At 43.0% G+C, this 12857-nt stretch overlaps 1 protein-coding gene across 1 annotated transcript in view; it reads right to left on the minus strand.

Annotated features, from left to right (window-relative positions):
- Positions 1-2046: 2046 nt before the first annotated feature.
- rbpjl (recombination signal binding protein for immunoglobulin kappa J region-like) overlaps positions 2047-12857 on the minus strand; it is a 34703-nt gene continuing 23892 nt past the window's right edge. The window contains exons 7-11 of the mRNA XM_078554867.1: positions 12659-12768; positions 11035-11175; positions 9887-10042; positions 8152-8255; positions 2047-2579 (exon numbers count right to left, since the gene is read on the minus strand). Coding sequence (XP_078410993.1) covers positions 2306-2579; positions 8152-8255; positions 9887-10042; positions 11035-11175; positions 12659-12768 — 785 coding nt within the window. The 3' untranslated portion in view covers positions 2047-2305. The remainder of the gene's footprint in view (positions 2580-8151; positions 8256-9886; positions 10043-11034; positions 11176-12658; positions 12769-12857) is intronic.

The raw sequence follows: 12857 nt of genomic DNA on the forward strand, positions 1-12857 counted from the left end.
AGTGAGTTATAATCAAATAAGATGAACAATAATGTGACCTAGGGCACTCAGTGTAGCTATGCATTGGACACCAGGGACCTGCACTATGGGCCCTCAGGCCTACTTAGTGTCAAATGCATTGGACACACTAATGGGTTCTTGCATCTCTGGCCCTGAGACCCTGCCAATCGAGAAGAGACTCAGCACATTATGGACATAAATTAAAGGCCTTATCCCTCGATGTGTTTGGATTGCCGGAACACCAATCCATAAGCTCAGACCTGCCTGGGAAACCACCCCCCCCCCCCCCCACCTTTCAGGCTGTGATGTTTTGCTGTTATTTCCGCGCTTCTCTCTTTTGGTCTTTATTGTACCAATTAGTTCAGCCTTAGAAACAACTTCTTAAAGGTAGCAAAAATAAAAATAGCTGGAAAAACTCAGCAGGTCTGACAGCATGTGCGGAGAGGAACACAGTTAATGTTTTGAGTCCATATGACCCTTCATCAGAACTTAAAGGTAGCCCCCACTTGTCTCAGAATCCTGCTTGTAGGTTTACGGGTGATGCTTTGAGCAAATCCCTCTTTAAGGACAGCCAGGCTGCCCTGTTAAAAGCATCGACCACTGGAGGTCCAGGCCCTTGAGCTCTTTTAGTGTGTTCATGTGCACGCAGTGTGTTCATGTTCTACTATGATTGTCCTCTGCCATCCAGCCTTAGTTATCTTTCAGAAGGTGATGCTGGGTTTTCACCGCGCTGTAGTTTTTGTGGTGAGGGTGCTCTCACAAGGCAGTTAGGTGAGGAGTTCCAAGATATTGAACCTGCCACAATACAGGATGGGCCAATATATGTCCAATTTAGAGCGGAAAATACCCCAGGTATGGATGGATTGCATCCTTGTATACTCCAAGCAACTAAGGAAAAGATAGTAGAGGCACCAATGCATATAAAAGTGTAATAGAAATGGGAATAGTGCCAGAGGATAATAATGGTACCAGGGATGATGGATTTCACTTAAATGGGGAGACTAGAGAAGCAGGGATTGTTCTCCTTAGAACTGAGAAGGTTAAGGATATATTTAATAGAGGTGTTCAAAATTAAGAAGGATTTTAATAGAGTAGACAGGGAGAAACTGTTTCTAGTGGCAGGAGGGGCAGTGACCAGCGGGCACAGATTTAAAATAGTTGGCCAAAGAACCAGAGGGGAGATGAGGAGGATTGTTTTTTAATAGTGAATTGCTATGATCTAGAATGCACTGCCTGACAGAATGGTAGAAGCAGATTAATTAATAACATTCAAAAGGGAATTGGATAAATACTTGAAAAGAAGAAATTTTCAGGGAGAGGGGAAGAGCAGGGAGAGTGAGACTGATAGGATAACTTTATCAAAGACCCAGCACAGGAAGGATTGGCCGAATAGCCTCCTTCTGTGCTGTATGATTCTATGATAAGTCGGAATAGTGTATCGTGGTGTTCCTTTGATGTTGCTAATTGTCTTTCTCGGTGATTGAGATCACAGGGGTTGGTGGACATGCTGTGCAACCAAAGTAATGTTAATATTGCTGCAGTAATTCTATAGATCATACACACTGCAGCCAGGGTGCAGTGGTGGTTATGGGAGATGAATATCAAGTCCAGTGGCAGGGGCAATGATCAACTGAACTGCTTCAACTTGGATGACGTTGAGGATGTTGAGTGGCAGCACCAATCCAGGCCAGGGCTGAGGGTTCCAGTTGTGAAACCACCAGCAGCATTTGTGTAGTTTTAATATCGAGGTTTGTCCCAGCGTTACAGCGTGAGAGCTGAAAAGAGAAATGGTTAGTCAATGGAGACTAGCATTTCCCTGGATGTGAAAGCAGACAGCGGGCAGATTGTACATCTGCTGAAAATGATTGGACAAAGTGAATGTTTTGCCTTGTTGAGATGTGTTCCTGTTACAGGCTTTCCAACCTATCGACAAAAGCCTGCTGTTACATAGCACCTTTAACAGTCGCAAATCGTCCCAAGGTGCTTCATAGGAACATTATCAAACAAAAATTAATGCCAAAGAAGCAGGTATCAGGCCAAGTGACCAAAAGCTTGGTCAAAGAGAAGGAGAGAGGTGGAGTTCACAATTGGAGGAGTGCAGAGATCTAGGAGGGTTGTACGGTTGGAGGAGATTACAAAGAGAGGCGAGGCTATGGAGGGATTTAAAAACAGAGGTAAGAATTTTAAAATCTAATATTTTCCAAACTGGGAGCCAATGTAGGTAGGCATGCACAGGGGTGATGGGTTAACAGGACTTGATGCGCATTAGTATAAAGGCAGCTGAGGACACTGGTTTCTTTGGCTGTTAGCTCTGCATGAAGAGGTGGAAGTTGGTTCGAGTGAATTCCTGATGGATAGTGTTCAGAAAGTTGTCAGACTCCTCTGGGATTTCTCGGACCACTCTCTGGCTGGGAAAGCAGCCCTGCTCCGGCGTGTAGGTAAAGGTAAAAGTGCTGCAGAAGATGATTCCATCGCTCCTCATCAGAGAGAGGGGGACTGTGATGGGCTGTCGAAGCCAACGCCACTCATTGCTGTACGCGCAGATATCAGGAACCACACAGATCACCGATTTGGGATTTCTGTGGAGGGAAGACATTTGACATATCAGAATCCAGCTTTCCCCATTTCCATTTGTTACCTGCTGAGGCCCCTCCCTCGATGTCTCAGATACTCCCATATTTATGGTGTCCAGTTAATTTCTTCTATTACACTTCTTCCTATTGTATCAGGTTATTATCAGTTCAGATGTTTAATCATCTCCTAGTTTCCACTTAAAAACTTTACAGATCATTCTCATTTAGGGGAGACAGGGGCATAGTGAGAACGTCACTGGGCTAGTAAACCAGAAGCCCAGGCTAATGCTCTAGTGACACGGGTTCAAATTCCACCACGGCAGCCTGTGGAATTTAAATTCAATTAATTTTTTTTAAAATTTGGAATTGAACATCTCAGTAATGGTGACCATGACAACTATCATTGATTGTTGTAAAAACCCATCTGGTTCATTAATGTCCTTTAAGGATGGAAATCTGCCATCCTTATCCGTTGTGGCCTACATGTGACTCCATACCCACGTCAATGTGGTCAACTGCCCTCAAGGGTAATTAGCGATGGGCAACAAATGCAGGTCTTCCCCCTGATGCCCACACCCCATGAACAAAGATAAAAGAAATTCTACATCTGCCAGCCTACAACCCCACCCCCCTCAACCCATAATGTGGGTGTTTTTGTGCATATGGTACACCCAATTTGTGAAACTGTTCATTTCATGAAATGGCCAGTCAAATTGCCCATTTCTTGAAATGGACAGCCTACCTACACTGTTCATGAAACTGGCAGTTTGACCACCCAATTCATGAAATGGGCATTGGAAAACTTACCCAGTTAATGAAATGGCCAACTTTTATGAACGAAAAATACAATTTCAATCACAAATGTACAATCTGCTTAATTCTGTTTACTGTCCTCATATGTTACATCCAGTATTATATCCAAACCATTCAGATATAGCTCATATTCATCAATAATTACAATACAGCAAAAACAAAGAAACAATTCATACATGCATAATGTACCTTTATTCAATGTACATTTCAGATTCATTGTGACATCCAAACATTTCAAATTCATTGGTTTATGTTCTGTTATATTTCATTCAGGATCACACCCAAACCATTCAGACAGATTATACATCAATGTTTACAAAATCAGCATAAATACAATTCATACATATTTAATATGCCAGCACTGGTCAACATTGTCACAGGACTTCTGGCTGTGACAGACATTGTTACAGCGGAGACCTGCTTTCAAGCAGGAACATCGTCTTGATAAGCAGTTACTCCTGCAGTGACATCTCTGGAAGCCTTGCCCACCACCATCACCTTGAGCAGGTACAATCTCACAAAGGCTAGTTGTTTTGGTGGAATATCTTCTGCACTCAGTCCACTGTACTGTACAAATTCAAACTGATTCCTGGCAAGTGTGCCTTTCACAATCCCCTTACCTGTTCCAATGATGCCAGTCCCATCTGCTGCCAGCACCACACTTATAACATTTGGTGGGTCACCTTTGCTGTGGTCAAATGCAGACACTGGAACAGCCACATTGTCTCCAACACCAACAGCCCGAAGTGACCTTGTGCTGTGTGCCATCATCTGCTTGGCTTGCTGTGCGCTGTCCTGGTGTACCGCCTTCCTTGCACATCTGGCTGGATTAAGTTCTTTAGGGTCACCTGTAGTGGATGACCCAGAGGCCTGCTCAGGGTCATTCATGGAGGATGATCCAGGGGCTGGCTCAGGGTTGTCCATGTTGGGTGGTCCAAAGGCTGACTCAGAGTCATCCACGGTGGATGGTTCTCGGACTCGCTCAGGATCTTCCATATTGAATGCTCCAGGGAGTGACTCAGAGTCATCTGTGGTGGATAGTTCTGGGGCCAGCTCAGGACTGTCCATGGAGAATGGTCCAAGGGCCAGTTCAGGATCAGGATTTTCCATGTTCTCCTCAAGAAGTCTTTTCACTTCTTCTTCTTCAATGGCTGTGAGGCTCTGTTGAGGAACTCATCTGGCAACGTTGATCTGAGACCGCACTGTGGTTTGTTTCCAGTGAGTCCTTGGTAAGGAGCCATCTTTATAGCCTCATGGTAACTGCTGTTCATTGCCCACTGAACAAAACAGACACCATAGCTCCTTTGAACACAGTTGTTGTCACGCATCCAGGCCAATAGCTTCAGCTTCATATTACCATTACTGCGTTCCACAGAGCTTTCGACTCTGGGGATGTCTGGGGCGCCCATTGACTAATACCAGTTCTTCCCAGACTGTTGCCAGTTCATGGATGGCCTGTGCTGTGAACTCCCTTCCGTTATCTGACTGAAGAACACGTGGAGCTCTGACATCTAGAAATTTGAGAAGCAGCTCCTGGGCAACCTCAGCTGCTGTCTTGGATTTCAGAGAGCGAATGACATGGAACTTGGTCAGGTTCTCCATGTAGTGCAGTATGAAACGATAACTTCTGTCCTTCACAATCTGCATGTCAACCAGGTCTACTTGTCCACATTCATTCAAGTCAAGTTATTGACAGACAGAGGTCTCACAACCACTCCTGTTACTGTCTCCCACCTGCGATACTTTTCTATGCATTTCTCACAGCGACTGATGTATTGTCCTATAAGAGACCGTGGGATGTTTGCATATTTTTCAGAAATTTTCTTGTCAGTCTCCTTTTCATCACCATGGCCAGTGTCAATGTGGGCTTGTCGCATGATGTCTAGGACTGCTTCCTTGGTAGCCATGTACTTACCATTGCTCTTGATAACCTTGTCCACATCACCTAGCGATTTAAGCACGGAAGTTTTCAGGATGCGATATTCATCTCTTTGGAGTGCTTGAGGACAGCAATAACCATCTGTTTATATTCAGCAGATCACAAAACAACACAACTCTCAATACATTCATCCATCTTCAGTATTTGCAGGGGTTATGCTAGTTAGTATAGATTTCTATGCTTTTATACCAGTTCTACATGGGGTGTGAATGCCATTGCACTTCCACCTGGGTACAACAAAGGAGAGATGAACTTGCCACATAAAATCCTAAGACGTAGGAGCAGAAGTAGGTCATTCGACCCATCGATTCTGCTCTGTCATTCAGTGAGATCATGGCTGATCTGATAATCCTCAACTCCACTTTCCTGCCTTTTCCCCATAACCCTTGATTTCCTTACTGATTAAAAATCTGTCTATCCTAGCCTTGAATATACTTAACGACCCAGCCTCTACAGTCCTCTGCGGTAAAGAATTTCACAGATTCACTACCCTCTGAGAGAAGAAATTCCTCCTCATCTCTGTTTTAAATGGGCAACCTCTTACTCTGAGATTATGCCGTCTGGTCCTAGACTCTCCCACAAGGGGAAACAACCTCTCAGCTTCTACCCTGTCAAGCCGTCTAAGAATCTTATATGTTTAAATAAGGTCGCTTCTCATTCTTCTAAACTCCAATGAGTACAGGCCCAATCCATTCAACCTTTCCTCATGACACCAATGAACTGTTAAGTGTTACTTGCCATATAAGTTTTTGAAGTCAATATCATGTTTTCACATTTTCACCTTCAGCACAAAATTCCACACCGTCCATCACCTGCTGAGTGAGTCTTTGAAGTCAAATAGGCAGATATGAACTGGTCCTTTTGAAACTTATATTAAATTTAAACTTTCCACCAACCACCATTTGTGCCTCTGTAGGCAAACTTCCTTTCCCAAATTTACAATGTTCATGCTATTATTGAGCAACTTAGAACATGATGTTAAGCTTGTACGCTGCAACAGGCTTGAGCAGCAATTCCACAAATAAGATTTTAAAACTCATACATAACACTGACCATTTCATGAAATGAGCAGTCAATCTGTCTACTTCATCATCCATGCAATGGGTTTGCCCAGTTCACAAAATGGATTCCACCAGTGCCCACATGCGCACGTGAATGTGTATCCGTGTTATACAACACATGCATGTGAATGTGTGGATATGTACATGTACATACGAGGGGGTGACCTAGTATATTTAAAATTATGGAAGGGTTTGATAGAGTCAGTATAGAGCGGTAAGATATTGATCTATGCCAGCAGTGCCTAATGGGCTCTTAGTGAGTCAGCCAGGTTTTATTTTCCATTAGCTTAGAAAATACTTCCAAGTCTTTTAATTTCAAATCAAGTAAAAGCAATAGCGAGCACAGGAAACAAACTCCAGAAACAAGTTTGAACTATCGTTATGTGAACTTCAACAGAAAGAAGATCAGGTGAGGTGACAATTTGGCTGCCCATTTGCTACGAGTCCATTCCAAACCAATTTCACCCCAACATGTTTCCATTTGTGGGAGAGTTCAAAACCACAGCCCATAAATATAAGATTGCCAATAAATCCAATAGGGAATTCAGGAGAAACCTCTTTACTCAGGGAATGGTTAGAATGTGGAATTCAGAGAATGAAATAGTTGCATGTAAGAAGAAGCCTTGTTTTCTTTACACATTCATGCAATGTGGGTGTCACTGGCAAGGCTAGCATTTGCTACCCATCTCTAATTGCACTTGAACTGAGTGGCTTGCTGGACTATTTCAGCAAGCAGTTAGAAGTCACCACATTTCTGTGCCTCTGGAACCTCCTATAGGCCAGACCAGGTAAGGATGACAGATTTCCTTCCCTAAAGGATATTAGTGAACCACATGGGTTTTTACGACAATTGATGATAGTTGTCATGATCACCATTGCTGAGACTAGCTTTATAATTTAAGATTAATTAATTGAACTTTAATTCCACCTGCTGCGGTGGGATGTGAACCCATGCCCCTAGAACATTAGTCTGGGCCTCCGGCTTACTAGTGCAGTGACATTACCACTATGCTACCATCTCCCACTATTAGGTAAATTCATCAGGGAGAAAGGAATAGAAGAATATGCAGAAAACGTGAACTAAAATAGAGAGAAGGCTCTTGCAGAACATAAACTCCAGTAATAGGCCTGTTGGGCTGACTGGCCTGTTTCTGTGTTGTAAATTCTTTGTAATCAGAAAAAATGGCAGCAGTGGATATATAAAGTAATCAGTTCAATCCTATTTTTACTGTTCACTTTCCTCATTAAACAGTACAACCCATTCCCTGTGTCTCAGTGATAGCTTCCTAAAGTCTTTAGTATGTTTACAAAACACTTTTACTATGACTGCTACTGTTAATTAACAGGAGCAGAATCTGGCCCCTTGTACGGTGAAACACAAAACACTTCATCCCTTTGATAGTTAAATATGGAAATGTAAAGCCTTGTTTATTAATCTTTTTGAAAAACAGTTTTTTTACACAATGAGTTACAATGCACTGCCTGAAAGGATGGTGGAAGCAGATTGATTAATAACTTTCAAAAGGAAATTATAAATACTTGAAAAGGAAAAAAAAATAGGGCTATGGGGGAAAGAGCAGGCAGAGTGGGACCAATTGGATAGTTTTAAAGAGCCAGCACAGGCGTGATGGGCCGAATGGCCTCCGGTTGTGCTGTATAGTTCTATGAACACCAAAAAGACTTTGGGTTCCAAAACCCAACAGGGTCGAGTACAGTTAATTCAAGATGCCTGCAGATACAGTCTAGTTTCTAATATCGGTCTTACCTGTACATTGTTTCTGCCTCCACATCACCGAACCACACTTTCAAATTTGGGCTGAAGCTTTCCCCTTGTACTTCTAACATTGCCACATCACCTCCTCCATTCAGCTTGGAAAAAGAGAGAACAAACTTTGGCATGTTACAGTAATAGGAGCTTGGCTGCAAGGTTATTAGGGGTCAGACGCAAACACAAGGAGCATGCAGTGAGTGCATGGTCTTTCAAGCATGTGACCAAGAAACCAAGCACCATTTCAAATAAATCAAACATTCCTTTGCTCATACTTTCACTCTTTTTTTCCCTCTCTCTCTTCCTCAACTGGGTCTTTAGGAAGGATGCCAATGCCATGGTGAAGAAATTCATTAAGTTGACTCCAGACAAACTGAGACTTATTTTCATTAAGACAAGTAATAGAAGTGAAATGCCAAACTGAGGCCCTGTCAGCCCTCTCGGATGAACATAAAAGACGGCATGGCACTATGTCGATAAGAGGAATTTTTCCCCCGTGTTCTGGCCAGTGCTTATCCTTTAATCAACATCAATAAAAAACAGATGATCTTGTCATTTATCTCATTGCTGCTTGTGGGGTCTTAATATGTGAAAATTGGCTGTGTATTTCCTACATTACCACAGAGAAGATACTTCAAAAAGTACTCCATTGACTGTAAAGTGCTTTGGGACGTCCTAGGTGGCTAGAAATTCAACTTTGTTTTTCTTATGAAAGGCAACCTTCTGCCAGTCTCTGAGAAATATGCCCAAACTGCTCTCTCACTGGGGTTGTGCCTGGATTCTGACCAGCGCCTATAGACACATGGAACTCACCATTTGAGATATTGCCGAGATAGTGACCTCCCTCTTGCAGGAAGGCAGGGGGTTTCCACTAGCCATTTACAATGGGGCGCCTCTCAACTACCCTTAGAGGCAAGGACCACCTGTCCCTTTAATATGTTAATGTCCCCATCCCTGCAGCTTGGGATAGGGTTAGCATCTCCTGTGAATGGCAGTGGGCTCTGCTCCACAGTACTTCCACCAGCAGAGCAGGATTCTCAGAACTTCAGGCTTTGCTGTTTTTTGTTCAAATTAATTATTTTCCAGGACCTCAGATCCCTAGAACTTTACCAGGCATGAAAGCATAGTGACTGGAGTAGTAACTCATAGGCTTGGACTAACGATCCAGAGACATGTGTTCAATTCCCACCATGGCAACTGGAGAATTTAAATTCAATTAGTTGAATAAATCTGGAATAAAAAGCTAATATCAGTAATGGTGACCATGAAACTGCCGGATTGTCATATAAACCATCTAATGCACTTTCGGGAAGAAAATCTACATCCTTACCTACTCTGGCCTATATGTGACTCCAGACCCACGGCAATATGGTTGACTCTTAACTGCCCTCTGAATTCATGCCCAGCAAGCCACTCAGTTGTTAAGGAGTTGACACACAACTGCCTGTTCAAGGGAAATTGGGGGTGGGGAAGAAATATTGGGCCTTACCAATAATGCCCAGATCCCGAGAATGAATAAAAAGGACATGAACTCCCTCCATCCCTCTGGTCCTCCTAAAAGTCTACAGGCTTGGCTGGACACAGTGGATCACCCTCCCACTCTCTTCAATCTTGCTGATGTCTTGCAATGTTGCCCATGGTCCTTGAACTAGGTCTCTCAGTTTGAATATTTAAATGTTGGGGGAAGCACAAAGTATTGTCACATTCTCTGACTTCACTGCAAAGATCTTACCTCAAGGCTGCTGATGATGGGAATGGGAGTGACAGGAATGTGAAGTTGTGCCAGGCTCTCACTGAATGTATATTCCACAGTCTCGGTACCAATAATTGTCCAGCATGCACCATCATTCAACACTTCCCTGTTGGCTTCCTTGGAGCAAGGGGTCGCCTTTGAAAAGTCACAACAAAAGAGCAGGTCAAAATTGAGTCCTTGAATAAAATGTCTACTGTTAGTTGTGATTCTGTGATTAGGCAGCACTTGTTGAACAATCCTGAGTGCACAAAAAGCTACACAAAAAACAAATTTGAGATAATTAGTCGAGCACATAACACAGCTCATTTACGCATGTTGGAAACGACATACATTCATAAACAGGGAGCCATTCTCTGCAAACAAAAGGAATATGTTCAAGCCTTGCACTTTTTTGAATTACCCAGGAGTTTGGGGAGCCCATATAGTTTCCCATTGCTTTCTCCGTGACAACACCTTGGCCAATTAGAGCCGACTTGCCAACCAATCGGCACCCTTTTCTCCTGTAGTATAAACTGTTGTCATCATTTGAAATATGGCATTCATGCACTTGTTCTGAAGAGTGCAAGATGAAAAGCTCCAGCAGCGTGACCCTCTTTTCAGCAATATTCAAGTTGAGTTCTCTGAGAGGCAGTGAATTACTTTCCATTGCTTACTTATTCAACTTGTAGAAATTATCCGACTACCGTCCCCCATTGTCCAACACCAAGGTATTGCAATTATAAATTTATCCGCCATATTAAAGATTAATCTCTTGCCGGGAGCAACCCAGGAGAAAAATCAGAGGAGCTTTAAAAAAAATTGCACTTTTAAAAGATTTTCTTCAAATACTTTTGATTCTTGATTACAAAAATAGCGGAGATGGTGGTGGGGGGGGTTAAAGACTATCAGAGTCAAAGGTTCATCCAATCAAATAACAAAAGAGTCTGGTTGCTTTCCAATTGTGGGGAGTCAGGACACTGCAAGGATGGACATGTTGAGTGACTAATGGTAAGACGAGTGGGGCAGGGCAGATGAAGGAGGTCATGTGATCCATCCAATCAGAGTTGGCAGTCCAATCCTCTTCTCACTATGCCCAAGCAGTCCAATTCGCCTAGCCACAGAATTCCCCAGCTCATTGGCAAGGCTACCTGGAACTGTATGATGTTCTCATTGGACAGGCATAGGTACATCCTGTTGGTGTCCTTGATGTGAAAGGCGCACTTGTGAAGTTGAGAGACAGGTTCGTCCACATCCAGCACTGCATACTGCTTGTTCACCTTCCGAATGATCTGTCCACACAATTTCCATAGTGAAAAACAAATTATTATACAAGTATGTCAAACAAAGACCATCTATTAGCTCAAGAATGTAAAAATATCTACTACTTTTATAAGTATTGCTGAAAAGAGAGACATGTTGCCGAATCTTTTTGTTTTGCACTTATCAGAACATCTTGCATTTGTCCTGATGAGTGCAAGACGAAAAGCTTCAGTAACATATCTCTTTTCAGCAAGACTCAAGTTTTGTACAAGCTATTTTTGTAAACCTCACAAGCAGGATAGTGGGCCAGGTGCCTGGCTGGCTGGGTTTTTAGGCTCAATTTGAAGAGGATAGGATTAAAAATGAGAGATGGGCTGCTGATTCGCTCTCACCCAACAACAACTTGCAATTCTATAGCACCTTTAATGTTGTAAAACATCCCAAGACACTTCACAGGAGTATTATTGAAATCTACCCTGTTGCCTTGAGTGACCGGTGAAGCGGCATAGCAAGCAGTCACACCAGGGCAACTAGGGATGGTCAATGAATGCCAGCCTTGCCAGTAATGACTGCATCGTGGGTATAAATTTTTACATTTGCCTCAGACCAGGAAGTTTGCAAGTTTGGTCCTTTATTTAAATTCAAATAGTACTGGAGGCTAGCCTCAGTGTCCTGAACCGGGAGATGGAAACTAACCTAGTTTGGAAAACACACACCCACACAAACGCACACCCACACAAGCCCACACACAAGTGACAAGGAATGGGCTTGACTGCAGCGCATTTTTTGTCTCCAGTCCCTCCCCGAGGCAATAAACTATTGGAATATTTCCAAAGGCGATGCACAATGGCACACATTGTGAGGTATAGGGGAGCTCTCAAAGCCACAGGGGCCCATACCCCGGCAAAAGTGATTATATCTCACGTGGGATTGAATAAAATATACAGCACAGAAATAATCCATTCAGCCCAACCAGTCCGTACGACTTGATTGGTCTTTTGGCTTTTCCCATGGTACATGGGGTCACCAGAATGCTAGTTAATCACCTTCATATCAACCATATTTTTTTTTAGATTTATTGGGTAGTTTTATTTCCAGACAACTTTCCTGATTCTGGGGACTGGCGTTGAGACACACTGGCTTGCCTTTACCAGCAGCTGAATTCTTTCACAACCAATGGGCCTCCCAGCTCAGAGGCAAGAGAGCCACCTATTGAGCCACTCCAGCTGTCCCAACCCATTGCATGCTAATGTAGGAGAGAAAGGATAGGCAAAACAAAGGAAGTAAAATGAGAGGAATGGGAGAGGAGAAGTTATATACACTTAACATACAGCCACATTTACCTTGAATAATATTCCTCTGAAAATTACATTTTTGGCAAAAGTGCCAAGAATTTAATAGTTCTCTGTCCCACATGGAACTCTTATTTTAGATGGAGAGGGCAGAATAAGCAGTAATACTGAGGAAACTGGACTTAAGTCAAAACTGAGTTCACATAGAAGCTGGTCATACCATGCTCGGTAGGGAGACTCCTGAGGTGGTGCAAACTAATTTGACAGCTGATCCATATCTGATGTATCCATCCCGAGGACAGAAATCTCCCCTCTGACACTGATCATTCTCTGTAGTGGAAACAAGAGGATTAGGATAGGATGAAGGTGGCACAACAAGAAGTTCCGTGCTTCCCAGTGAGGAGTTCATAGAATGTTAC

Source organism: Cetorhinus maximus, chromosome 13 (genome assembly GCF_964194155.1).
Source record: "Cetorhinus maximus chromosome 13, sCetMax3.hap1.1, whole genome shotgun sequence".
Taxonomy (NCBI): domain Eukaryota; kingdom Metazoa; phylum Chordata; class Chondrichthyes; order Lamniformes; family Cetorhinidae; genus Cetorhinus; species Cetorhinus maximus.